Source organism: Mastigoproctus giganteus, chromosome 13 (assembly GCF_048544385.1).
Source record: "Mastigoproctus giganteus isolate SK-2022 chromosome 13, ASM4854438v1, whole genome shotgun sequence".
Classification (NCBI taxonomy): domain Eukaryota; kingdom Metazoa; phylum Arthropoda; class Arachnida; order Uropygi; family Thelyphonidae; genus Mastigoproctus; species Mastigoproctus giganteus.
In genome coordinates this window covers 91,088,673-91,116,343 of record NC_143587.1, presented here as the reverse complement: position 1 = coordinate 91,116,343, position 27,671 = coordinate 91,088,673, and the positions used below count along the sequence as shown (strand labels likewise).

Genomic DNA, 27,671 nt, shown 5'->3' with positions numbered 1-27,671 from the left:
ATTTCTTTTCCATTCAAGTAATAGTGAAGAGGACACTTGACCGCCTCACTATTACTCTAATAGAAAAGAGTTGTCTGGTTTTTGCAGTAGTGACTTTTAAGCATGGTTGGACTTGTCTTACCCAACGGGACCTGAGTGAAAGAACTAACATTGGTGTAAAGGGAAGTAAGGAGGAGAAGTTTCCCTCTGTCTGGATACCAACTGCTTGGTGTCTCTTAACTATCTGCTGGAACCAGTAAAGAGATACAACCATATATCATTCACTAAAGAAATGATAAAGCTTAGACCACGTGTAAGCTCTTTTTTTGTGTCACCCCATCTTCACTGAATGCTGGTAGATGTCATGTTTATGAAAATTTTATATTTTATGTGCTTTTTCAAGTGTTTTCAGGAAGTATGGTCTAAAATTGATACTGCTAAAGTCGAAATAGGAATGTAAGGCTCGTATATCAGTTCAGTATTGATGGACATAGTAGAAGAGACCCTCAATTTTGTTTTACATGAGTTACATAAACCATATTGTACAGAAGGTTATAGGGAACAAAGTTTTATATTTTCTAATGATGTATCTATTTTGAGAATTGCATTTGAATGTACATGAAGAAAAGGATCTTGCAACATGTGCTCTTTTTTTTGCTTTTTTTTTTCAAATTCATGTGTACATTATGGCATGGTTTCAGACTCCTATAAATGCTGAAGCCCCTATGAAAATTTGAAATTTTTGCCAAACCTTTCTTTCTACAAATGAATAGTTACTACTCTATAGGATGGGATACACTTAAATAGAAAGGGTGCAAGAATATTTGCTGATACTATCGAGGCAGTGTTAGGTGGGTCGGAAAACTGCTAGCTTGGGGGGAGACAAAGGCGAATAGAATAACAGTAGCCACTGGTAGAGGTGAAAGAGATTCTTGCACTGCTTCTATTCGAATGAGAAGAAGCCTGAAAAACAAGATGCAGGATATTTCAGAGACTGCCAGGAGTCATTGCGGTACAAGTAAACACATGGGTTGTGTTAGGGTAGCTAAGAATAGAAATAGGTGCATGTATACTTGCGTGTACACCAATGCTAGGAGTTTAGTAAATAAATTTGATGAATTTGAGGTATTGCTCAAAACATCAAAGGCAGATATTGTTGGGATATCAGCGACATGGTGTCACACAGATATAAGGAATGCAGAACTGGAATTTGGGGAGTACAACGTCTACAGAAAGGATAGACTGGATAGGAAGGGAGGAGGGGTTATGCTATTAGTTAAGAAATACATAAAATCCAAGGAAGTGAAGCCAGTGGACATCGCTGGACAGTGCAGTGTCGAGTCAGTTTGGTGTGACATAAGCATTGGGAGATCAAAATTGAGAGTAGGAGTGTGCTATAGGCCTAATGACTCTGATGAGTATAATAAGAAACTGCACAGGGAAATAGAGTGGGCCAGTAAATCAGAGAGTCTTATAATGGGAGATTTTAATTTCCCAGATATTGACTGGAATTTGGGGGCTGGTCACTCACACACTAGCAAGGCTTTTGTGGATTTATTGGATGATTGTTTTCTACATCAGCATGTTCAGGAGGCAACTAGAGGGAGGAATACTCTTGATTTGATTATCAGCAGTGATTCTTCATGCATTAAGAATCTGCAGATAAATCAACCACTAGGTGGCAGTGATCACAGTGTGCTGAAGTGGGATTTACTCAAAGAGGTAACTACCATTAGGGGTAAAGGGAAGGGTTATTGCTTTCGTAAAGGCGACTACGATGGACTGAGACAGTATTTAAATTCTATACAGTGGGACCAACTGATGATGTTACCAACAGCAAATGCAAAATGGGAAGCATTCAAAGAACTTATCTTGAAAGCTACTAGGCTTTACATACCAACTAAGAAATATTGTTCAAGGTTTAGGCCTAAATGGATGTCAGATGAACTGATGAGGCATATGGCAGAGAAGAAACATGCATGGGATATATACAAATTAACACATGACACAGAAGCCTATGATAGATACAAGTTGATCTGTAACCAAGTTACAAAGGAGGTTAGGCAGGCGAAGGCAGATTACGAGAAATCTTTGGCAAGGGATGCAAAGAAAAACAGCAAAGAGTTCTTTACTTATGTAAACTCTAGAAGGAAGGGGATGAATTAAATTGGTCCACTTGATATCGATGGGTCAACTGTTGATGATCCTGCTCAGGTAGCTAACAAACTAAATGAATATTTTGCATCAACATTCACACATGAGGAGTTATTTAGCGAGGGGAAAGCTAGAGGTGTATTCAACTCTAGCAGTAAGCTAGAGAATCTTGTAATAACTGAGAATAAAGTGGAGGAGAAATTGTTGAAGATAAATACAAGAAAGGCACCCGGGGTGGATGGGATCTATCCAGTTATATTAAAGGAGGCAGCATAGGAAGTAAGCAAACCCTTAGCCATAATTATGAGAGCTTCCTTGGACTCAGGGGAGGTGCCCACAGACTGGAGATGTGCAAATGTCACCCCAGTTCACAAAGGAGAATCAAAGGCTGACACAAGTAGTTATAGACCTGTCAGTTTAACTTCTGTTCCAGGAAAATTAATGGAGGCACTAGTTAAAGAAGCACTGCAGGATCATTTAGACAAGATTTCAGCTATAGCTCGGACACAGCAAGGTTTTGTCAAGGGGAAGTCTTGCCTGACCGATTTGATTGGATACTATGATGCAGTCACAAAAGAACTGGATGTAGGGAATAACTTTGATATTATATACTTGGATCTTAGAAAGGCTTTTGATACTGTTGCACATGGAAGACTGCTGCACAAATTGGAGCAGTGTGGCATTGGAGGCAAATTGCTGCTGTGGATAAAGGGGTGGCTGAGGGGAGAAGACAGAGAGTGGTAATCAATGGACACTGCTCGTCGTGGACTAATGTTATTAGTGGAGGCCCTCAGGGCTCAGTGTTGGGTCCATTATTGTTTTCTGTATTTATAAATGATATTGATGATTGTATATCAAGCTTAATGTCCAAGTTTGCAAACGATACAAAAGTAGGCAGGGTTGTCAAGGACACTACTGACACTATGCTGCTGCAACAGGATCTGGAAAGATTGAGCGGATGGGCTGAGAGGTGGCAAATGAAGTTTAACATTGACAAATGTAATGTACTGCACATGGGAAACAGCAACCGCAGAGCAAGGTATCAACTCTGTGGTACTACACTGACAAGGTATGTTCGTGTCAGACGGCACCTGGGATTTCTCCCATCTCCGCGGTGTTGGTACTACACTGACAGTGGTAGAGAATGAAAGGGACCTGGGGGTGGTTGTGCAGGCAGATATGAAGTTCTCTGAGCAGTGCAGATGGGCTGCAAGAGTAGCTCATGGTGTATTGTCAATGATATATAGGAATTTTTCTAGCAGGGATAAGGAGGTGATTATTCCCTTGTATAGGGCAATGGTCAGGCCACACCTAGAGTACTGTATACAGGTCTGGAGGCCTCATTTCAAGAAGGATATAGAGCTGCTGGAACGAGTACAGAGAAGGGCAACAAGATTAGTGAATGGAACAAAGGCGTGCTCTTACGAAGAAAGGCTTAAGTTTTGCAAATTACAGAAATTACAAATTGCAAATGTCTGGAGACTAGGCACCAGCGAGGTGATCTGATAGAGGTGTATAAAGCCTTGAATGGTTTGAGCATGCTCAATGCTGATGGGATTCTTCCTTCTGCTCAGAATAATCACCTGAGAGGGCATAGGTTCAAATTGAGGAAGGACAGATGTAGGATGGACGTTCGGAAATTTGCCTTTAGCCAGCAGGTGGTTGGTTGGTGGAACAGACTTTCATCCCTTGTCGTGGAAGTTGATAGTCTAAATAAGTTTAAGGCTCAGCTAGACAGGTATTTTGAACGAACAGAGGGGTGAAGTGGAAGTGGGTTTTTTTTTTTTTTTTTTTTGGCTGATGCTGCATAAGCTTGCTTTCTTGCATCAAATGCCTCTACTAATGCTAATGCTACTCTAACTAGTGTTGCACTCAAAAAATTTTGTGGACATTTATGGTATCTTTCGCAGGAGGTATTAGCTTCGCATCCTGTGATATTGCAATGTGCCACTAGATAAAAAGAAAAAAAAAAAAATGCAATAATGCATAAATTTAAGGATAGTTTTAGGAAAACCTGAGAGGGTGTTAGTATTAAACCAAAAAAAGAGTGGCATCCTAAAACAGATCTAAGTAGTTGACAGTTTTGTTTAAAAAAAAATGCAGAATTTTTTCAGTGATCTGGTATTTCTAATGTGTAAAAGTTGTGTAATTTTACACAACCCAACATGATTTTTACTGCCAGCAAATCAATGGTTGTTTCTGGTCAAGTTTTATGTATAGAAATTAAAATCAATCATAAATATTTCCTATCACGTCTCAGTTTTAAGATATAGATAGATAAGTGGATTCTGTACAAAGATATCATTACTGTTTGAAATACAATTTTTAAAATTATTAACTTTTGGTTGGTTTTGTTTATTTTGCTAAAAGTTAAGCAAGTACATCATTACTGTCCTTGCAATATAGTATATTTTGATTTTGATGCACTTTTCCAGAGAAATCAGTATTTTTATTAATTTTTATTACACCATTCAACTGTTGTTCAATATATAGTGTATGATAAACTATGCTACAAGAATTCACCTTCTGTTCAAATTTACCAATTGCTTTTACTGTTTTTAGGTTAATGCATTGTTAAAATGGAGAAGACAAAGCACAGAACTTGCTTCAATCAACCAGACAGCTTCTGTTATGTTTGTGGACACTTAACCCCAAAAACTCAGAAGAAGAAAATATACAATGTCACAAAAGTTGCATATTCATTGTACTTCAGCTGCAAGATCGGTGACCAAGAAAAAAAATGGACCCCACATATCTGTTGTATTACTTGTACAACGAACTTAAGGCTGTGGTTATATGGCAAGCTGAGAGCATTACCTTTTGCTGTCCCTATGGCACATTATGGCCTTTGCTGCTCTTGCGCCGTAAAGCCTACAAACAAACAGCTGTTCCTATGGTGTGGCACGAACCCAAGAATCATTTCGACAACTGCTGTTTCTGCATGACAAAAATAAAAGGTATTTCCAAGAAGAGAAAGCACTGCATCAAATATCCAAATATCCCATCAGCAATTAGGCCTGTGCCACACAGTAAAGAACTGCCAGGACCCCTGTGCCACCAAAATCTTGGGGTATTGGAAGTAGTGATGACAGTACAGAAGAAATAGTTTTACCAGATGTCGTGGAACCATGTACTTCATATGATTTGGACAATGAGCCAGAAGGAGAAAAGGCCCCACACTACATTGAACAAGAAGAATTAAGCGACTTGATCAGAGACTTGGGCTTACCCAAAGAGAAGGCTGAATTACTCAGATCCAGACTACGACAGTGGAACTTACTCACCAAAGGTACAAACATTACAATATACCGTAAACGAAATGAAGAGTTTTCAAGATATTTTGCAATGGAAAACAACATGTGTGTCTGCAAATACGTCGTTGGTTTTATTCACGAACTGAACATTGATCACAATACCTCTGAATGGCGTTTGTTCATTGATGCGTCAAAGCTAAGTTTGAAAGCAGTATTGCTTCATAATGGAAATACTTTACCATCAGTTCCTCTTGTTCGTGCTGTTGGCCTGAAAGAATCTTACGATAGTATGTCCCAGGTTCTTGCTGCTATACGTTACAATGACTATGGTTGGAATATTTGTGGTGATCTCAAAGTGATCAGACTGCTTGTTGAGTTGCAAGGTGGTTTCACTAAATGCTGTTGTTTCCTGTGTTTGCAGGATAGTCATGCAACAGCCAAACACTACGTCATACAACACTGGGACAAGAGAGAGAGATGAATATATTTCCGGCAAAAGCAATGTAAAGTATGTTCCATTGGTTGATCCACAAACGGTTTTTCTTCCCCCTTTACACATCAAGCTTGGATTGATTAAGAATTTCACTAAGGCACTGGATAAAGAAAGCAGAGGATTTGCATATTTACTGAAAATGCTTCCAAATTTATCTCATGCAAAGCTGAAGGAAGGAATTTTCATATGTCCTCAAATAAAAAAGCTCCTAAAAGATGAAGAATTTCAAAGAAACCTGAATAATGTTGAACTGGCTGCATGGAGATCTTTCAAGGCTGTGGTACACAGATTCCTCGGAAAGAGAAAAGAAGAGAACTGTGAGCAACTGGTGACAAACTTGCTGAAATGTTACAAGAACATGGAGGTGCCTCCGTAGCCAGGTGGGTACGAGCAGTGGTGCGTTAGCACACGCTTCTTGATTAGACTGGGGTTCGAGCCTGACCACCAAATACGGAGGATGTGGAAAGGTCAGGGAATGACCACTGCATATACCTAGAGCAATATGGCCTTAGTTGCTAATGCTCCTAAAAACCAAACAACAAACAAACAAACAAGAACATGGAGTGCTGAATGTCATTGAAAACGCATTTCCTTCATTTCCATCTGGATTTCTTTCCTGAAAACTTAGCAGATGTCAGTGATGAACAAGGAGAGCGCTTCCACCAGGACGGATCTGCAATAAAGAAACAATACCAAGGTTGCTGGGACTCTGCCATGATGGGAGATTACTGTTGGTTCCTTAAACGGGAAAGCAATCTGGTGTATAAAAGGAAATCATTGAGTGGAAAACGTGTCTAAGTAACATATATTGTGTGTAATAATTACAACCATGTATGCTGATATTGTATAAAAACAAGGAATTTAAAAAATGCATGTATCTTTTGATGTAGACATGACAGAAGGAAAAGATTGATATATATATTTTTTTTTTTTTCTTTTTTTTTTTTTTGTTAGTGCATCAGCTTCTGTGGCCATAATGCACTTCCCAAAGTTTTTGCACTACTCTTATCCAAGCCCAAGATGGGATTCGAACCCACGACCTTTGGGTTGCCAGGCAGGCACTTTACCCACCTGGCTAGCCCGGTCGGCAATATTTTCATAATCAGGACATTAATTTTGTTCAGAACAACCAACTTTTGTTCCAGAGGTATGACAAAAAAAAATTTTGTCAGCTAGTGTTATTCACTGTTCGCCATCAAGCTGATAATGTTACAAAGAATGAAAACAAGGAGCTTGAAGTGAATCAGAACTTAAGTTTTTAATGACATAGCAAAAAGAGGAATTAAATTGATGGAGAAGTGTACAATATTCTAACCAAAAGTGAAAAACAGAAGCAATTTGTGCTTTAGGTAGTGAAAGATTATTGTTATTGGTTCACAGCATGCAAAAAAAAAAAGATTTTAACAAAGAAAATGTAAATAATTATAAATTTTTAATTTCTGTATAATAAGTACATCACCAAGAGTGTCAAGACTAATACTCAAGATTTCTAAGAGATACAAGCTAAAGATTATAATGATTTATGCACCAACATCGAGCCATGATGATGAAGAGGTTGAAGAAATGTATACAGAAATGGAGAGTCTTCTAGATGAGCAGAAAACCCACTACACTATTATTATGGGAGACTTCAATGCTAAGGTTGGAAAAAGACAAAACAGCGCAGAAAGGAGAACAATAGGAAATTTTGGAATTGGTGAAAGAAATGAAAGAGGTGAAAGACTTGTGGAATTTGCAGAATCTCAAGGATTGTCAGTAATGAACACTTTTTTCAAGAAAAGGGTGAACAGAAAGTGGACATGGAAGAGTCCAAATGGATTAACTACTAATGAAATTGACTTCATCCTCACTAACAGAAGATATATTGTGAATGATGTTACTGTCCTGAATAAGGTAAATGTTGGAAGTGATCACAGAATGGTAAGATGTACACTTGATATAGATGTAGGAAAGGAAAGGAAAAAACTGACCCGAGTAAATAATACAAAGGTCTTTGAGATAACAGAAGAGGAGAAAAAGCAGTATGTACTGGAACTTAAGAACAAGTATGAGCTTCTGCAGACTGCTGAGGACCAAGATATCGACGAGGAATATTACAACTTTTTGAAAGTGATAAAGCCCAAGAAACCTATAGGGAAAAAGAAATCCAAAGAAGAAAAAATTAGTCAAGAAACACTTGTCATGATGAACCGAAGACGACAAATGAAAAGCAAGAAAAACACTGACAGGGAGAAAATTGAGTATACTGAGTTATGCAAAGCCATTAGAAAGAGACTCAGAGAGGACATAAGAAGATTTAACGCAAGAAAAGTAGAACAAGCATTAAGGGAAAACAAAGGAATTAAATCAGCAGCCATGAGCAGTAATACAGAAAGACAAATGATACTGAAACTGAAGAATAGCGAGGGTGTACTTATAAACAGCAGAGAAGGCATAATTCAAATAGCAGAAGACTACTATAGAGAATTATACAAGGAGCAGGGGAATGATGCCAGCAGTGGGGAAGATGGATTGCAAAGTAGCAACACATACGACATACCCAATATTCTTCCTGATGAGGTAGAACATGCATTGAAGAAAATGAAGAATCAGAAAGCCCCGGGGGAAGATGAAGTTACTGTAGAGTTGTTAAAATTGGGAGGAAGAGACATAACACAAAAACTGGCAAGGCTCTTCACAAAGTGCATTAGAAAAGGTGTGACACCTAAGCAGTGGAATAATGCAATCATAGTTTTGCGGCATAAGAAAGGAGATAAATCAGAAATTGGAAATTATAGACCAATTAGCTTGCTATCCCACATCTACAAGTTGTTCACAAGGGTCATTACTAACAGATTAGACAGAATACTTGATGAGAATCAACCGAAAGAGCAAGCTGGCTTTAGGACAGGATTCTCAACTATGGATCACCTTCATGTAATATCACAGCTAATGGAGAAAGCAAATGAATATAAAACACCATTATGCCTGGCATTTGTGGATTATGAAAAGGCATTTGACTCCATACAGCATAAGGCAATGTTTCGGGCACTGGAAAGACAAGGCATTGATACTCCATATATTATGATTTTGAAGAAAATATATGAGAGTGCTACCTCCTTTATTAGACTAGATAAAGACAGTAGGAAATTTAAAATTGAGAAAGGAGTTCGACAAGGAGACACAATATCTCCGAAGCTGTTTACTGCTGCCCTTGAGGAAGCTTTCAGAAGATTAGACTGGTCGCAGAAAGGAGTCAATGTGAACGGAGAGTACCTAAACCATTTACGATTTGCAGATGACATTGTGGTCATTAGCCACGATCCCAACGAATTAGAGGAAAATCTTAATCAGTTATGCACAGCTAGTAAGGATTTTGGACTAAAGATGAATATGGCTAAAACAAAATTAATGATGAACAAGTATGCCACAGAAAGGGAAATAAAGATTGAAGGAGCAGTAATTGAAAAGGTGGAGTCATATACTTATCTGGGACAAGTTATTAGTTGTAATAATGATAAATGGCTGGAAGTCAAGAGAAGAATAAATTTTGGATGGATAGCATTCAGGAAATATAGTCACATACTGAAGAGCAATATCCCAGTTTGTCTGAAACGTAAAATAATGAACCAATGTATACTCCCCACCATGACTTATGGAAGTGAAACTTGGGCACTCACCAAAAGAATGGAAGAGAAGCTGAGAACTACACAGCGAAGAATGGAACGAATCATATTGGGAATCAGACTGTTAGATAAGAAGAGAAACACATGGATTAGGCAACAAACTCAAGTAAAGGACATTCTTATCAAAACTAAAGAACTAAAATGGGCCTGGGCAGGACACATAGCTCGAAGACATGATGACAGATGGACTAAGAAAATAACAGAATGGTATCCAAGAGGAGCTAGAAGAAAACCTGGAAGACAAAGGCGGAGATGGATAGATGAAATTCATGAGTTTGTGGGTAGTAAATGGATGGCCAGTGCTCAAAACAGAAGGAACTGGAAAGTGGCTGGAGAGGCCTTCATCCTGCAGTGGATTGAAAATGGCTGATGATGATGAACAAAGAAGATTATATAGAAATGCACATGTTAGACCCTTTAATATATATATATATATATATATATATATATAGCAAATTATTATTTTTTAAATTATTTCAAAAATAAAAATAAATTTTTAATTTTTTTAAATTAAATAATTTTTATTTTTTTTAATAGGCGATGGACAGTGGGGAGAGTGGTCTCAATGGATGTGTGATAAATTAGATGCAAAAAGAACCCGAATATGTGATAACCCTCCACCTAGACATGGGGGAAAAGAGTGTTGGGATGATAGCACCGACTTGATCAGTCGGCATGATGATTTTGACAGTTATGGTATGAAAAACTACATATTTATTTTCTCAATAAATTTAAATTACACACACACACACACACACACACACACACACACACACACACACACACACACACACACACACACACACACACACACTATGTTGCCAGATGTGACTGGACACCTGCATTTTTCAGAGAACTTTTTGTTAATATAATATTTTAATAATGTGCTGTCCCATTTGGCTTTAATTAAAAACTGTATCCCCATGGGTAGAATCTTAACTAGTTTTTGATAATAGGAAGGGGGTAATTTTGTCAGTTCCTCCTTCAGCATAGTGGTCAACTCAACTACCAATTGCAGACATGTTGAACAGGCCTGAAGCCAACATTCCAGCTCATTAGCATTAGCATTACTAGAGGCATTTGATGCAAGAAAGCAAGCTTATGCAGCATCAACCAAAAAAAAACCACTTCCACTTCACCCGTCCGTTCGTTCAAAATACATGTCCTTTATTTAGGCTATCAACTTCCACAACAAGGGATGGAAGTCTGTTCCACCAACCAACTACCCGCTGGCTAAAGGCAAATTTCCGCACATCTATCCTACATCTGTCTTTCCTCAATTTGAATTTATGCCCTCTCAGGTAATTATTCTGATCAAGAGGAAGAATCACATCAGCATTGAGCATGCTCAAACCATTCAAGGCTTTATACACCTCTATCAGATCAGCTCACCGGTGCCTAGTCTCCAGACACTGTAATTTGCAAAACTTAAGCCTTTCTTCGTAAGACCAACCCTTTCTTCCATTCACTAATCTTGTTGCCCTTCTCTGTACTCGTTCCAGCAGCTCTACATCCTTCTTGAAATTAGGTCTCCAGACCTGTATACAGTACTCAAGTTGTGGCCTGACCATTGCCTTATACAAGGGAATAATCACATCCTTATCCCTGCTAGAAAAATTCCTATATATCACTGACAAGACACCATGAGCTACTCTTGCTGCCCGTCTTCACTGCTCAGAGAACTTCATATCTGCCTGCACAATTACCCCCAGGTCCTTTTCATTCTCTACCACTGTCAGTGTAGTACCACAGAGTTGATATGTTGCTCTGGGGTTGCTGTTTCCCATATGTAGTATTTTACATTTATCAATGTTAAACTTCATTTGCCACCTCTCAGCCTTTCCAGATCCTGTTTCAGCAGCATACCGTCAGTAGTGTCCTTAACAACCCTGCCAACCTTTGTATCATCTGCAAACTTGGACATTAAGCTTGATATCCCATCATCAATATTATTTATAAACACAGAAAACAATAATGGACCCAACACTGAACCCTGAGGGACTCCACTAATAACATTAGTCCATGATGAGCAGTGTCCATTAATTACCACTCTGTCTTCTTCCCCTCAACCACCCCTTTATCCATAGCAGCAATGTTCCTCCAATGCCACACTGCTCCAATTTGTGCAGTAGTCTTCCATGTGCAACAGTATCAAAAGCCTTTCTAAGATCCAAGTATGTAATATCAAAGTTATTCCCTGCATCCACTTCTTTTGTGATCAAATTGGTCAGGCAAGACTTTCCCTTAACAAAACCATGATGTGTCCGAGCTATAACTGCAGTCTTGTCTAGATGATCTTGCTGTGCTTCTTTAACCAGTGCCTCCATTAATTTTCCTGGAACAGAAGATAAACTCACAGGTCTATAATTACTTGTGTCAGTCTTTGATCCTATTTTGTGAATTGGGGTGACATTTGCACATCTCCAGTCTATGGGTACCTCCCGTGAGTCCAAGGAAGCTCTCATAATTATGGCTAAGGGTTTGCTTACTTCCTGTGCTGCCTCCTTTAATATAACTGAATAGATCCCATCCACCCCAGGTACCTTTCTTGTGTTTATCTTCAACAATTTCTCTTCCACTTTACTCTCAGTTATTACAAGATTATCTAGCTTACTGACAGAGTTGAATACACCTCTGGCATTCCCCTCGCTGAATAACTCCTCATGTGTGAATGTTGATGCAAAATATTCATTTAGTTTGTTAGCTACCTGAGCAGGATCATCAACAGTTGAACCATCAATATCAAGTGGCCCAATCTGATTCATCCTCTTCCTTCTAGAGTTTACATAAGTAAAGAACTCTTTGCATCCTTTACCAAAGATTTCTCGTAATCTGCCTTCACCTGCCTAATCTCCTTTGTAACTTGGTTACAGATCAAATTATATCTATCATAGGCTTCTGTGTCACATGTTAATTTATATGTATCCCATGCATTTTTCATCTCTGCCATATGTCTCATTAGTTTATCTGACATCCATTTAGGCCTAAACCTTGAACAATATTTCTTAGTTGGTATGTAAAGCCTAGTAGCTTCCAAGATAAGTTCTTTGAATGCTTCCCATTTTGAATTTGCTGTTGGTAACATCATCAATTGGTCCCACTGTATAGAATTTAAATACTGTCTCAGTCCATCATAGTCGCCTTTACGAAAGCAAAAACCCTTCCCTTTACCCCCGATGGTAGTTACCTCCTTGAGTAAAGCACACTGTGATCACTGCTCCCAGTGATTCCTGTATCTGCAGATTCTTAATGCATGAAGAATCACTACTGATAATCAAATCAAGAGTATTGCTCCCTCTAGTTGCCTCCCGAACATGCTGATTTAGAAAACAATCATCCAATAAATCCACAAAAGCCTTGCTAGTGTGTGAGTGACCAACCCACAAATTTCAGTCAATATCTGGGAATTAAAATCCCCCATTATAAAACTCTCTGATTTACTGGCCCACTCTATTTCCCTGTACAGTTTCCTATTATACTCATCAGAATCATTAGACCTATCACACACTTCTACTCTCAATTTTGATCTCCCAATGCTATGTCACACCAAACTGACTCGACACTGCACTGCACTGCCCAGCGATGTCGACTGGCTTCACTTCCTTGGATTTTATGTGTTTCTTAACTAATAGCATAACCCCTCCTCCCATCCTATCCTTTCTGTACACATTGTACTCCCCAAATTCCAGTTCTGTATTCCTTATATCTGTGTGACACCATGTCTCTGATATCCCAACAATATCTGCCTTAGGAGATATTGTTGGGATATCAGAGATAACCAGCAATAACTCAAATTCATCAAATTTATTTACCAAGCTCCTAGCATTGGTGTACATGCAAGTATACATGCACATGTATACTTTTTTTTTTTTTTTTTCTGAGGACGAGGGTTGCCGGTGCGGACGTGCCTTTCTCTTGGAACAGAGAAGTTTTTTCTGATTTATTTTCTGCTTTATTAGTTTAAATTGACATATTAACTTATTTTCTAGAGTAGCTTTATATTCCTATTTACGGTACGTAAGTTTAAAGTAACTTAGATAGAGATTTTGTAGGTATTACTTAGTATCGGAAAGGGTATCAAATCCACGTGTTTACCGTTCGTAAAGAGCCACCATTGTTACGGCAAAATTAATCAGTAAAATCTATTAATCTTGTCGAACTTCATTGGCAATTGAATTGTACTTTTAACTATACATATAACCACTTCGGTTACGTAACATAAATAATTAGTAAAAATAAATAATTAATACATAGCGATACGGAAGTTATATAAAGGGATTTCGTAGATAACACTCGGTACTAAAACATAAATATTTCGTAGATAACACTCGTCGATTTCATAGATAACACTCGTTACTGAAACATAAATATTCGTAGATTTCGTAGATAACACTCGTTACTGAAACATAAATATTTTGTAGATAACACTCGTTACTGAAACATAAATATTTCGTAGATAACACTCGTAGATTTCTTAGATAACACTCGTTACTAAAACATAAATATAGCGTTATAACTGTGTTGGGATACAAATTTAGGATTTAATTTTATACTGAAATTAAAATTTTATTGAAAGTAAATCAAAATCATGACTCAAACCAGAGCAGCAAAGCAAAAGGCTCAAGCTAATGGGAATGCTGTGGCTCAGGGGAGAACTCAGAGGGGCAGTTGCCCTCTGAATCACAGCCTTTTAAGATGCACTATTTGCTTGATGTTTGCGGAGCAGTCAGGTATGGGACATTATACTGCCATGGGAGATGTCTTTGTATGTGCACGATGCAAGGAGTGTAAGGAAATCAGGCGATAATTCAGCGTTGTTATGGGCCTATATGAGAGCTTGAAGGACAGGGTGGATGCCCTCGAAGGATTACAAGTGAGGGGCCCATCAAGCTCTCAGCTGCCCACACCAATGCCAGAGCTTGTACTTGGTCATCACGCAACACAGCGGCAACCCCCAAGGCAGAATGCGCTGGTCCCAAAGGAACTAGTAGTTGTTGGTGACTCTATTGTCAGGGAAACGGGAAACATGCTTTGTAAAAAGGATAGGTGGAACAGGACCAGGGTATGTCTGCCAGGGGCAAAGGTTGATGACTTTGTAGAGCGGATATCATCTTTTAAGGGCACAAAAGGTGATATAGATGTACACGTTGGCACTAATGATATTAAGAGTAGGAGACCGATGGAATTACTTAACAAGTACAGGTCACTGATGAAAAAAAGCCGTGAATTAGGGTTGAATTTGAAAGTGTCTGCAATTCTGCCCAGACACGATAGGAGGGAGTATATGATGAGAGCCCTGTCGATCAATTCAGCCCTGGAAAGATTGTGCAGGGTTCAAGGGGTAGAATTTTTTCAGCCTGGTCTGTACTTGTTAACAGGAGAGACTGCTTCTACAGGGATGGGATACACTTAAATAGAAAGGGTGCAAGAATGTTTGCTGATGCTGTCGAGGCAGTGGTAGGTGGGTCGGAAAACTGCTAGATTGGGGGGATACAAGGACTAATAGATTAACAGTAGCCACTGGCAGAGGAGAAAGTGATTCTTGCACTGCTTCTATTGGAATGAGCCGCAGCCAGGAAAATAAGATGCAGGATATTTCAGAGACTGCTGGGAATCATGGGAGTACAAGTGAACACATGGGTTGTGTTAGGGTGGCTAAGAGGAAGAGCAGGTGCATGTATACTTGCGTGTACACCAATGCTAGGAGTTTAGTAAATAAATTTGATGAATTTGAGGTATTGCTCAAAACATCAAAGGCAGATATTGTTGGGATTTCAGAGACGTGGTGTCACACAGATATAAGGAATGCAGAACTGGAATTTGGGGAGTACAATATCTACAGAAAGGATAGACAGGATAGGAAGGGAGGAGAGGTTATACTATTAGTTAAGAAACACATAAAATCCAAGGAAGTGAAGCCAGTCGACATCGCTGGACAGTGCAGTGTCGAGTCAGTTTGGTGTGACATAAGCATTGGGAGATCAAAATTGAGAGTATGAGTGTGCTATAGACCTAATGACTCTGATGAGTATAATAAGAAACTGTAGAGAGAAATAGAGTGGGCCAGTAAATCAGAGAGTCTTATAATGGGGGATTTTAATTTCCCAGATATTGACTGGAATTTGGGGGCTAGTCACTCACACACTAGCAAGGCTTTTGTGGATTTATTGGATGATTGTTTTCTACATCAGCATGTTCGGGAGGCAACTAGAGGGAGTAATACTCTTGATTTGATAATCAGTAGTGATTCTTCATGCATTAAGAATCTGCAGATAAATGAACCACTAGGTGGCAGTGATCACAGTGTTCTGAAGTGGGAGTTACTCAAAGAAGTAACTACCATTAGGGGTAAAGGGAAGGCTTTTTGCTTTCGTAAAGGCGACTACGATGGACTGAGACAGTATTCAAATTCTATACAGTGGAATCAACTGATGATGTTACCAACAGCAAATTCAAAATGGGAAGCATTCAAAGAACTTATCTTGGAAGCTACTAGGCTTTACATACCAACTAAGAAATATTGTTCAAGGTTCAGGCCTAAATGGATGTCAGATGAACTAATGAGGCATATGGCAGATAAGAAAAATGCATGGGATACATACAAATTAACACATGACACAGAAGCCTATGATAGATACAAGTTGATCTGTAACCAAGTTACAAAGGAGGTTAGGCAGGCGAAGGCAGATTATACGAGAGATCCTTGGCAAGGGACGCGAAGAAAAACAGCAAAGAGTTCTTTACTTATGTAAACTGTAGAAGGAAGGGGATGAATTAAATTGGTCCACTTGATATCGATGGGTCAACTGTTGATGATCCTGCTCAGGTAGCTAACAAACTAAATGAATATTTTGCATCGACATTCACACATGAGGAGTTATTCTGCGAGGGGAATGCCAGAGGTGTATTCAACTCTAGCAGTAAGCTAGAGAATCTTGTAATAACTGAGAGTAAAGTGGAGGAGAAATTGTTGAAGATAAACACAAGAAAGGCACCTGGGGTGGATGGGATCTATCCAGTTAAATTAAAGGAGGCAGCAAAGGAAGTAAGCAAACCCTTAGCCATAATTATGAGAGCTTCCTTGGACTCAGGGGAGGTACCCATGGACTGGAGATGTGCAAATGTGACCCCAATTCACAAGGGAGGATCAAAGGCTGACACAAGTAATTATAGACCTGTGAGTTTAACTTCTGTTCCCGGAAAATTAATGGAGGCACTGGTTAAAGAAGCACTGCAGGATCATCTAGACAAGACTTCAGTTAAAGCTCCGACACAGCATGGTTTTGTTAAGGGGAAGTCTTGCCTGACCAATTTGATTGGATACTATGATGCAGTCACAAAAGAACTGGATGCAGGGAATAACTTTGATATTATATTCTTGGATCTTAGAAAGGCTTCTGATACTGTTGCACATGGAAGACTGCTGCACAAATTGGAGCAGTGTGGCATTGGAGGCAAATTGCTGCTATGGATAAAGGGGTGGTTGAGGGGGAGAAGACAGAGAGTGGTAATCAATGGACACTGCTCATCGTGGACTAATGTTATTAGTGGAGTCCCTCATCGTTCAGTATTGGGTCCTTTATTGTTCTCTGTATTTATAAATGATATTGATGACGGTATATCAAGCTTAATGTCCAAGTTTGCAGACGATACGAAGGTTGGCAGGGTTGTCAAGGACACTACTGACACTATGCTGCTGCAACAGGATCTGGAAAGGTTGAGCAGATGGGCTGAGAGGTGGCAAATGAAGTTTAACATTGACAAATGTAAAGTACTACATATGGGAAACAGCAACCTCAGAGCAACGTATCAACTCTGTGGTACTACACTGACAGTGGTAGAGAATGAAAGGGACCTGGGGGGTGGTTGTGCAGGCAGATATGAAGTTCTCTGAGCAGTGCAGATGGGCTGCAAGAGTAGCTCATGGTGTATTGTCAATGATATATAGGAATTTTTCTAGCAGGGATAAGGATGTGATTATTCCCTTGTATAAGGCAATGGTCAGGCCACACCTAGAGTACTGTATACAGGCCTGGAGGCCTCATTTCAAGAAGGATGTAGAGCTGCTGGAACGAGTACAGAGAAGGGCAACAAGATTAGTGAATGGAACAAAGGGGCGCTCTTACGAAGAAAGGCTTAAGTTTTGCAAATTACAGTGTCTGGAGACTAGGCACCAGCGAGGTGATCTGATAGAGGTGTATAAAGCCTTGAATGGTTTGAGCATGCTCAACGCTGATGGGTTTCTTCCTCTTGCTCAGAATAATCACCTGAGAGGGCATAAGTTCAAATTGAGGAAAGACAGATGTAGGATAGATGTGCGGAAATTTGCTTTTAGCCAGCGGGTGGTTAATTGCTGGAACAAACTTCCATCTGTCGTTGTGGAAGTTGATAGGTTGAATAAATTTAAGGAGGAATTGGACAGGCATTTGGACGGAATGGTGTGATTTTTTTTTTTTTTTTTTTGTTGGCTGATGCTGCATAAGCTCATACACTTGCTTTCTTGCATCACATGCCACTACTACTACTACTACTACTGTTCCTATTCTTAGCTACCCTAACACAACCCATATGTTTACTTGTACCACAATGACTCCCAGCAGTCTCTGAAATATCCTGCATCTTTTTTTCCAGGCTTCTGCTCATTCCAATAGAAGCAGTGCAAGAATCACTTTCACCTCTGCCAGTGGCTACTAGTGGTTAATATATTAGTCCTTGTATCCCCCCACAAGCTAGCAGTTTTCCGACCCACCTAACACTGCCTCAATAGCATCAGCAAATATTCTTGCACCCTTTCTATTTAAGTGTATCCCATCCCTGTAGAAGCAGTCTCTCCTGTTATCAAGTACAGACCAGGTTGAAAAAAGTTCTACCCTTTGAGCCTTGCACAAATCTTTCCAGGCCCGAATTGATCGACAAGGCTCTCATCATATACTCCCTCCTATCATGTCTGGGCAGAATTGCAGACACTTTCAAATTCAACCGTAATTCACGGCTTTTTTTCAACAGTGACCTGTACTTGTTAAGTAATTCTGCTGGTCTCCTACTCTTAATATCATCCACAGGTGTTCAGTGCAGTTAAGGTCAGGAGTCCAGGCAGGCCAACAAAGTTTTTGAATGCCCATGTCTTCAAACCAAGTCACTACAGGCGCTGCAGTATTACATAATGCATTGTCATGCTGAAACAGTTAAGGCCCCCCCCCCTCCATTCTACTTCTACAGTGTAAGAATTGTAGAATTGTGAATGTACTGCAAGCAGTCATTGTTCCCGGAACAATGGTCAATGGTCCAAGAGCCCAAACCACAAGAAACAATCCTAGACATTCACAGTTTGGACAGCACACTCTGGTAAATAACATTCTCCAGGTATCCATGAAACCCAAACACAGCCATCAGATAATGAAACTATGTGCCGTGATTTTTCATTCCATAACTCAACTTTCTAACCTACCTTGGACCAAATATGATGGGTCAGTTGTACTTTTTCTTTAAAAGTATAATTACGTTTGCTATTATCTAAATACTTATTATAAAAACCTGTGCCTGATATGTTATGACAGTTTTTACTCTTTCAAACAGTAGGTTTATATGTAGTTTTCAAATATCACACACCAGTGCTTGGTTTTTTAATTTTTTTATATCCAACATATCTGAAATACATCTCCAGTCTATATTCATTGTGAGCAGATAAGCTGTAGGTAACGGTACAGTAAAATTTGTTAATACAGTAGAACCCGGATAAGACGTTTTCCAAGGGACTGGAGGATTACAACTTCTTACATGGAAATACTTCTTAGAAGGGAAAATGGCCTAAGGGTATGAAATATTAATTACACAAATAAAAATGAAATGATACACATACATAAGTTAAAGATGATTTTTAAGTACTATTTCAGAATTTATAAATATTTTACTTTCCCTATGGGAAACAATTTTAAACTGAGGATTTCTAATTGCTTATCATTCTTCTCTTGGTAAGCTCATTACCAAGTTGGAAGAATGCACTCCTTTGGAGTTTCAACATACCTTAAAAGGTCACAATTACAATAAGATTGAGCAACAATCCACTAAGTAATTCAGAACTGTTCACATCCATCAGAACTTAACGCTCAATGTGGTCTACGTATCCAATTATGGATATCGATGAAAACAATTGCATTATGTCACTTCCATTATATCAAAATGTTTGTACTAAAAAGGTTTTTGCGCTGAAAGCCTCAGATCAGAGCTGGAACTAGTGTGGGGCAAGCGGGGCTCCAGTCCCAGGTGCAGCATTTTAAGGGTGCACTTGACCAGTTATTTATTTTGATATTGTTTCATTTTTGATTTAATTACATTCAGACCTCTGTCTAACCAACTTCTTTATAGCAAATTTTTTTTAATTCCTTTTGGTAATTACATTTAAAATAGTTTACGTAGAATGAAGAAAATTTCCATATAACGAACTCATTACGAGACATAACTTTGTAAGCATTGTTCCCACCTCTGGCCTTTAAGCAATTAGAAAGCTGAAATTAAGGGCTAAAGGGATTACTGTTCTGCAATGTAAGCGGTGCCCGTAAAACGTGCAGCTACTTATCCCACATACTGAGCTAGTCAACTGGTTTTTACAGCCAAACAGAAAATTAAGGCAACTTCCCGACACAGATAATATCCTCTGGTCAACCTCTGTTCTTTGTTTATAATAAAAATAAAAGTTTTATTAAAGGAAATACTACATTATCTTTGTGCTTGCTACATCTGATTCCAGAAATGTTTGTGAGAGTGAAAAAAATTATAAATTTGGGATTTACAATCACTTATGGAAAAAATTATCTGAGAGGAACAGTGTTTTACAAATTTCGAAAATAACAGAGGAAACACCAATTACAAATTTCTAGAAAGCATGGGCCGTTTTATGACGTCACACTTCTGAGCTTTTTGGTATGTCCTTCAAAAAGCAATTTTAACAGAGAAGGAAAAATGGAGACTAATTTTAAATGCAAAAAATAATCTTGCATTAAGAGATTCAAATGAAATAATTGCGAATCCGAAAGCTGAAATATTCCTCAATATTATTTAACTTATAAGTCATTATAATAAAGAACTTGCAGAACAAATTTCAAATCATTGAGAAGGAACTTTGAATTATTTATCACATAAAATTCAAGACGAATTTATATGTTTAATTGGAAATGAAATTTGGGCCAGTATTATTTCAAAAAAAGCTAAGTACGTCTCCTTGTTAATTGATTTCACACCCGATTTATCACATCATGAACAAATGTCCCAAATAATTAGATATGTGCAAATTATAGACAGAAAAAATAAACAGAAGAGAGTTTCATTGATTTTATATAAAGTAAAGAAAAGACTGCCATTGGATTCGCAACAGAAATTAGAAAAGAATGGACTTCACGTTAAAAATGTAAGGGGGCAGGTATACTATAACAGGACCTAACTATGGTGGGAAAATATAATGGCAAACAGGCAATAATTAAAAAAAATTAATTTGCAACTTTATACCACCTAAGAACCACTAGGTGGCAGTGATCACAGTGTACTGATGTGGGATTTACTTAAAGATGTAATTACCATCAGGGGGTAAAGGAAAGGGTTTATGCTTCTGTAAAGATGACTACAGTGGTCTCAGACAGTTTTTAAATTCTGTACAGTTGGACCAACCGATCATGTTACCAACAGCAAATTCTAAGTGGGTAGCATTCAAGGAATTAATCATGGAAGCTACTAGACATTTCATACCTATTAAGAAATATTGTTCAATGTTTAGGCCTAAATGGTTGTCAAATGAACTAATGAGTCTCGTGGCAGAGAAGAAAAATGCATGGGATGCATATAAATTATCAGGCAACTCAGAAGCCTATGGCAGATATAAGCTAGTCTGTAATCAAGTCACAAAGGAGATTAGGCAAGCGAAGCCGGATTACAAGAAATCTTTGGCAAAGGATGCTAAGAAAAACAGCAAGGATTTCTTTACTTATATAAACTCTAAAAGGAAGGGGATGAATCAGATTGGTCCACTTGATATCGATGGTTCGACTGTTGATGATCCTGCTCAGATAGCAAACAAACTAAATGAGTATTTTGAATCTACATTCACACATGAGGAGTTATTCAGGAAGGAAAATGCCAGAAGGTTATCAAATTGTAGCAGGGTGCTTAATGATTTTGTAATAACTGAGAGCAAAGCAGAGGAGAATTTGTTGAAGTTAAACATAAGAAAGCCACCTGTGGTGGATGGGATCTATCCAATTATATTAAAGGAGGCAGCAAAGAAACTAAGCAAACCTGTAGCCATAATTATGAGAGCATCCTTGGACTCAGGGGAGGTCCCCACGGACTGGAGATGTGCAAATTTATCCCCAATTCACAAAGGGGGATTGAAGGGTGACACGAGTAATTACAGACCAGTTAGTTTAACTTCTGTTCCGGGTAAAATAATGGAGTCACTGGTTAAAGATGCATTGAAGGATCATCTAGACAAAACTGTAGCAATAATTCAGACACAGCATGGGTTTGTTAAGGGAAAGTCTTGTCTGACAAATTTGATTGGATACTATGATATGGTTACACAGGAACTGGATGCAAAAATTTATTTTAATATCATATACTTGGATTTCAGGAAAGCTTTTGACACTGTTGCCCATGGAAGACCATTGTACAAATTGGAGCAGAATGGTATTAAGGGTAAGTTGCTACAATGGATAAAAGGATGGTTAAGTGGGAGAAGACAGAGGGTGGTAATCAATGGATGCTGCTCTTTGTGAACTAATGTTATTAGTGGAGTTCCACAGGGTTAGGTGTTAGGTCCACTGTTGTTTCAATTTGGCCTCAGTAGTCCTTGTGTCATTAAGCTCTATACCAACGACAATGTGACAACAACTACCACTATTGTTTTGTATATTTATCAGTGATATTGATGAAGGTATATCAGGTTTAGTGTCGAAGTTTGCTGATGATACAAAAGTTGGCAGGGTCGTTAATGACAGTAATGGCAGTGTGCTACAGCAACAAGATCTAGAAAATTTGGGCAGATGGGCTGAGCATTGGCAACTGAAATTTAACATTGACAAATGCAAAGTACTGCATATGGGTAGAAGTAACCCCAGAGTAATGTACCAGCTGTGTGGTACTACACTTAGGGTGGTAGAAAATGAAAAAGACCTGGGAGTAATTGTGCAGTCAGATATGAAGTTTTCTGAGCAATGCAGACAGGTGCAAGAACAGGGAAAAGGAGGTGATTATCCCTTTGTATAAGGCAATGGTCAGGCCATGCCTTGAGTACTGAATACAGGTCTAGAGGCCTCATTTTACAAAGGATGTAGATTTTCTTGAGCATGTACAGAAAAGGGCAGAAAGATTGGTGAGGGGAATGAAGGGATCCTCTTACCAAGAGAGGCTTAAGTTCTGCAAATTGCAGTGGCTGGAGACTAGGCACCTGCGAATTGATCTGATTGAGGTGTATAAGGCCTTGAATGGGTTGAGCACGCTGAATTCTGATGGGATTCTTCTACTTGCTTAGATTACAAACCTAAAGGGGCATAAATTCAAATTGAGGAAAGACAGTTGTAGAATAGATGTGCGGAAATTTGCTTTTAGCCAGCCTGTGGTTTTAGCCAGCTGGAACAAACTTCCATCTGTTGTTGTGGAAGTTGATAGGTTAAATAAATTTAAGGAGGAACTGGACAAACATTTAGTGGGAATGGTTGTGTGAATAGTTTTTTGACTGATGCTACATAAGCTCATATGCTTGCTTTCTTGCATCACATGCCTCTATTACTACTATTACTATTTAGCTGGTGTACATGCAGTATGTAGAAGATTTCACTCAAAAGACACAAACACAAGATGGTCGTCCGAAGAACGAGCTATAAAATGTTTGTTCTTACAAATAATAAAAGTTCATGAAGTCTTAATTAATATTGAAGGTACTATCAGTATTGCTCAGTCTGCTTTTACAAATAAACTATCCATTTTTATGCAGATTGGCTATATGGAATAAAATTCTTCAAAATATTAACTGTGTAAATATAGCATTGCAAGCTAAAAAGCTATGCATACGTAACTCTTACCAATTAACAATCGGATGGACAAATCTCCAAGAAATAAGGGAAGGTGAATTTCAAGATGTTTTTGGATGTGCTGCAACCACAGCAGAAAAAAATGGATATACCAGCTACATTTCCAGATGAAAGAAGAAGAAAGAATGACACTTTACGAATCTTCAGACGATTTCAATTTATTATGTTCTTGTTTATACTCTGGCATGACTATCAGGTTAGTGGAGTTTTCAATAAATCACTCAATACAAATGATAATCATATTTTGCATTCAAGGGCTTGAATCCCGGTCCACTCAAAGAGCATGTGCTACAGCACTCGTGCTACTGACTACTTGGCTACGCCCAAATAACAATATTGTATTGAAATTAAATGTTTTGGATGTTCTTATGAATGACTTAAGCACTAAATTTGAAAAATTTAATACTATTTATTCAGATTTTGATTTTCTATTTGGAACTTCACTGAAATTAATTAATTAATTAATAAATATGACTTGCAGAAGGCTGCTTCCAACCTTCATTAAAATACAACCAAGGTTTAAATGTGTCAGATATTTCACAGAAATTGAAAGTTTCAAAAATCATGTTGTATCAATTAGTATTATTATTATTAGCCATATGGTGTAAGGAAGCCTGAGGCTTATGCTGCACCAGCCAAAAAAAAATTGAGAGGGAGAAGTAGAAGGGAATCACCAAGAAAGAGAAGAATGATGATATCCAGCTCAGGACCTTGGGTGTGCCAAGGTCCATACTTACCAGATGTGAGCCCCTGGAGTATGATCCTATTTAAGATGAACATGACAGTTCCCTAATCATGACTTTATTTGAATCTTTACAGTCATGAGTTATTTCCATTAAGAGATAAATACAATTTAAAACTGCTGTTACACTGCAATAATTATGTTCTAAAGGGCATCACATTCTAGAACCTATACTGATCCTTTGATCACATGTACAACTCCTCTCCATTGTCAGTGTCCAGGCAGTAAGAGAAGGGAGATGACGCCATAAGAGAGTGACTCCGGATGAAAAGAAAACTGGTCAAGATCAGTTTTCTTGCAGTTATGTACATAGATTTTAAATCCAAATAAAAATATTTTAAAAAAATAATAAAAAAAAAAAAATAATAATACACATTTATATTCTGTTGCCAAAAACATACATACATTCATATCCTTTCTCATATTTCTCTTTATTCAACAAAGAAATACCATTAAAAAAAAATTTCTTTTCTTTTGATTTGATAAAAGTGCAGGGAGCACATCCACAAGTGTGCTCTGCTATCGCTAATTTCTTGGTATTCCCTTTTTCCACACCTTTCCTACGTTCTCCGACCATGTTTTTTTTTCAAATAACTCTCCTGTTTCCCCAATCTCAATTTTCCCACACTGCACATTTTTTTGCTAATAACATGCCTGTGTTTAATCAGGAAAATTGTCTTCCTCAGAAAATTTTTTTGTTTACTGGTTTAAATACCACATCAAGTCCGTATTTTTCACATATTCTCATAGTTTTTTTGCCTGTTCCTTTTATGTAAGGTATTGTGACTGCTTTTTTGATTTTGTCTTTATTCTGTATTTTTTTTTCTCTTAAGTGAAGTAACATGCCTGCAATCTGCCATTTATTTGCATGTGTTTTTGTCAACCATACCCCATGGGGATATGGTTGACAAATATCAGTTCTGCAAGATATAAAATCTGTAACCCCTTTACAACTTCTCCAATTCATTCATGAATATTGTCTAATAGAATCTTATCCAAATATAGAAATAGCGTTACGAATTTTTCTTACTCTGTCTGTAACAGTAACTTCTTGTGAAAGGTCCTTCAGTAAACTTAAATTGATTAAAAATTATCTTAGACCAATAACTAGGCAAGGATGACTAACCAACATATCAATTATATCCATTGAAAATCAGGTTGCACAAAACACAAATTATGATAAAATTATTGATGATTTTGCTTTGGCAAAAGTGAAAAAAATTTGATTAAAGTAACAAGTCTTCATTGCATATTTTTATTTTATGTTATATTGTTAAAAGTACTATATTTCACAATATTTTGTTTCCATGATTTTATACTAGATATATAAAAAGCTATCTGTGATTTTTTAATTTCTTTGTAGTTATATGTATTTTCTTTGTTGTTTATATAAAAACAAAATCTCTATAGATATAAATGAATATTTGTAAGTTTCTTTTTCTTTGATATTTTGTTTTGTAATATTCATTGTATTATTTAAATTATTTTGTTAATAAATATATGCAAATCATAGATAGTTGCAATATATAGTAATTTTTATAAATTCATAAAGATTGACTAGCTGCATATAATTTGGGGGGGGGGGGATGTACTTAGGTTAATTTTGCCCCAGGTGTAAGATTGCTTAGTTCCGGCTCTACCTCAGACTACCAAAAATTTCACTAATCGAACAAGTTAGTGCATATCATCATTTTAGTTCATAGTAAATCACCAACCAAAATAGGTGAAATGGCACTGTTTCTATTATATCTCATATTGTGAATGCCTTCACAATGAGTTGCGCTGATATTGAACTACCTTGAATAAGCTACGCTTTGACAATGGATTCTAATGACTAATGACAAAAGACTAATGTTACTTTTCCTTCAGTGAAGCATTGCTTATTAGAGGTAGTGCAATATCAGGGCAACTCTTTGTGAACGCATTCACAATATGAGATTGGCGCACTATGGCCATAGTTGCCGATGCGCCCAATAAATTCCGAAACAAACAAACAAACAAACAATATGAGTTACATGTACAGTATATCAAAAACAATGCCCATTTTTTTTTTTTTTTTAATGAAAACTTCAAACACGAGATGTATTAGAACCTATAGCACTTAGTACCATGCTTAGGTTCAAGGTTGAGAAGACGAGAGAAGATATTTATTGACATTAGACTTGAACTTCTGTAGACTAATTTTCAGGAAAGACATATGAAGGAAGGTTTTACAGAAAATGGCAGTTGAATGAATAAACGAGGAAGATGAAAAGCTGGTTCTGTGAGTCTGAAGTTGGACAGTAAATGGATGTTGGCTGGTGGCTGCATGTGTTCAGACTGTTTTGAAAGAGGGAGTAGGAATTATAGAAGCCAATTCAGAAGAACAGTGTCCATGGAAGTATCTGTAGAAAAGGCATGCAGCAGAAACAGTACATCTATGAGACAGCAAGTGAAGAGACTCTGTTAAAGATGAATCATTAATTAACCTAACTTCCCCTTTCTGAATGGAATCTAGAAGCCTGAGAGAGGTTTTGGGGGCCCCGCCCCAGATGTGGGAACAATATTCCATGGTAGGGCAGATTTGTGATTTGTACAGAGTGAACAGCTGTTTGGAAGAAAAGTAACGCCAAGAGCAATAAAGAAAACCAAGTTTTTTAGATGCAGAGGAAGCAATATTTGTAATGTGCTTCTCCCAAGAGAGATTAGAAGTCAGGGTAATCCCCAAAAGAGATATATATATATATCAACTTGCCTAGAAATCAGAGTGTCACCACAGATATGCATAGGAGCAGAAGAATCCTTTTGCGAGATATAAGACAAGACTGAGTTTTAGAAGGATTGAAATTAAAAAGTTGCCTTTTCCCCACTGGAGAATTACCTGAGATCAGTATTTAAGGAATTAGTAGTGGATATTCGAGAAGGTCCTTGAGGTTGTTACGGACATTCTCTCAGATATGCCAGACAAGCTGTACTTGCTACTTGGGAGTCTAAAACGCTAATGGAACTGATATTCGGGTGACATTCAAGTCAGGTGGACCCAATTTCAGTGAAGTCTGGATGGTCTGTAACAGCCAAATCCTCCTTGCACCTTCACGATGGTGGGACTGTTAGTAATCCTGGGTATAACCTCCATGCACAAGCACAGCGTAGGTAACCACCCAGGTGTGAAACAACGTAAGCAGGGGTCGAGGTGTGGCACCCACTCCACATGGAGGAATGCCACCCCTCTGTGTTACCAGGCAATACTAGGTGGTAGATGACTCTCATCAACTGGTGCAATACCACTACTTAGCTTTTTGAAGGCTTGAAGTGGTGTAGCCCATG

At 38.1% G+C, this 27,671-nt stretch overlaps 1 protein-coding gene across 1 annotated transcript in view; it reads left to right on the top strand.

The window, feature by feature from the left end:
• Positions 1-27,671, top strand: part of LOC150076253 (coadhesin-like) — a 270,840-nt gene that overhangs the window by 191,348 nt on the left and 51,821 nt on the right. Inside the window, exon 7 of the mRNA XM_090388126.1 lies at positions 10,083-10,241. Within this exon, the coding sequence (XP_090244252.1) occupies positions 10,083-10,241 (159 nt within the window). The remainder of the gene's footprint in view (positions 1-10,082; positions 10,242-27,671) is intronic.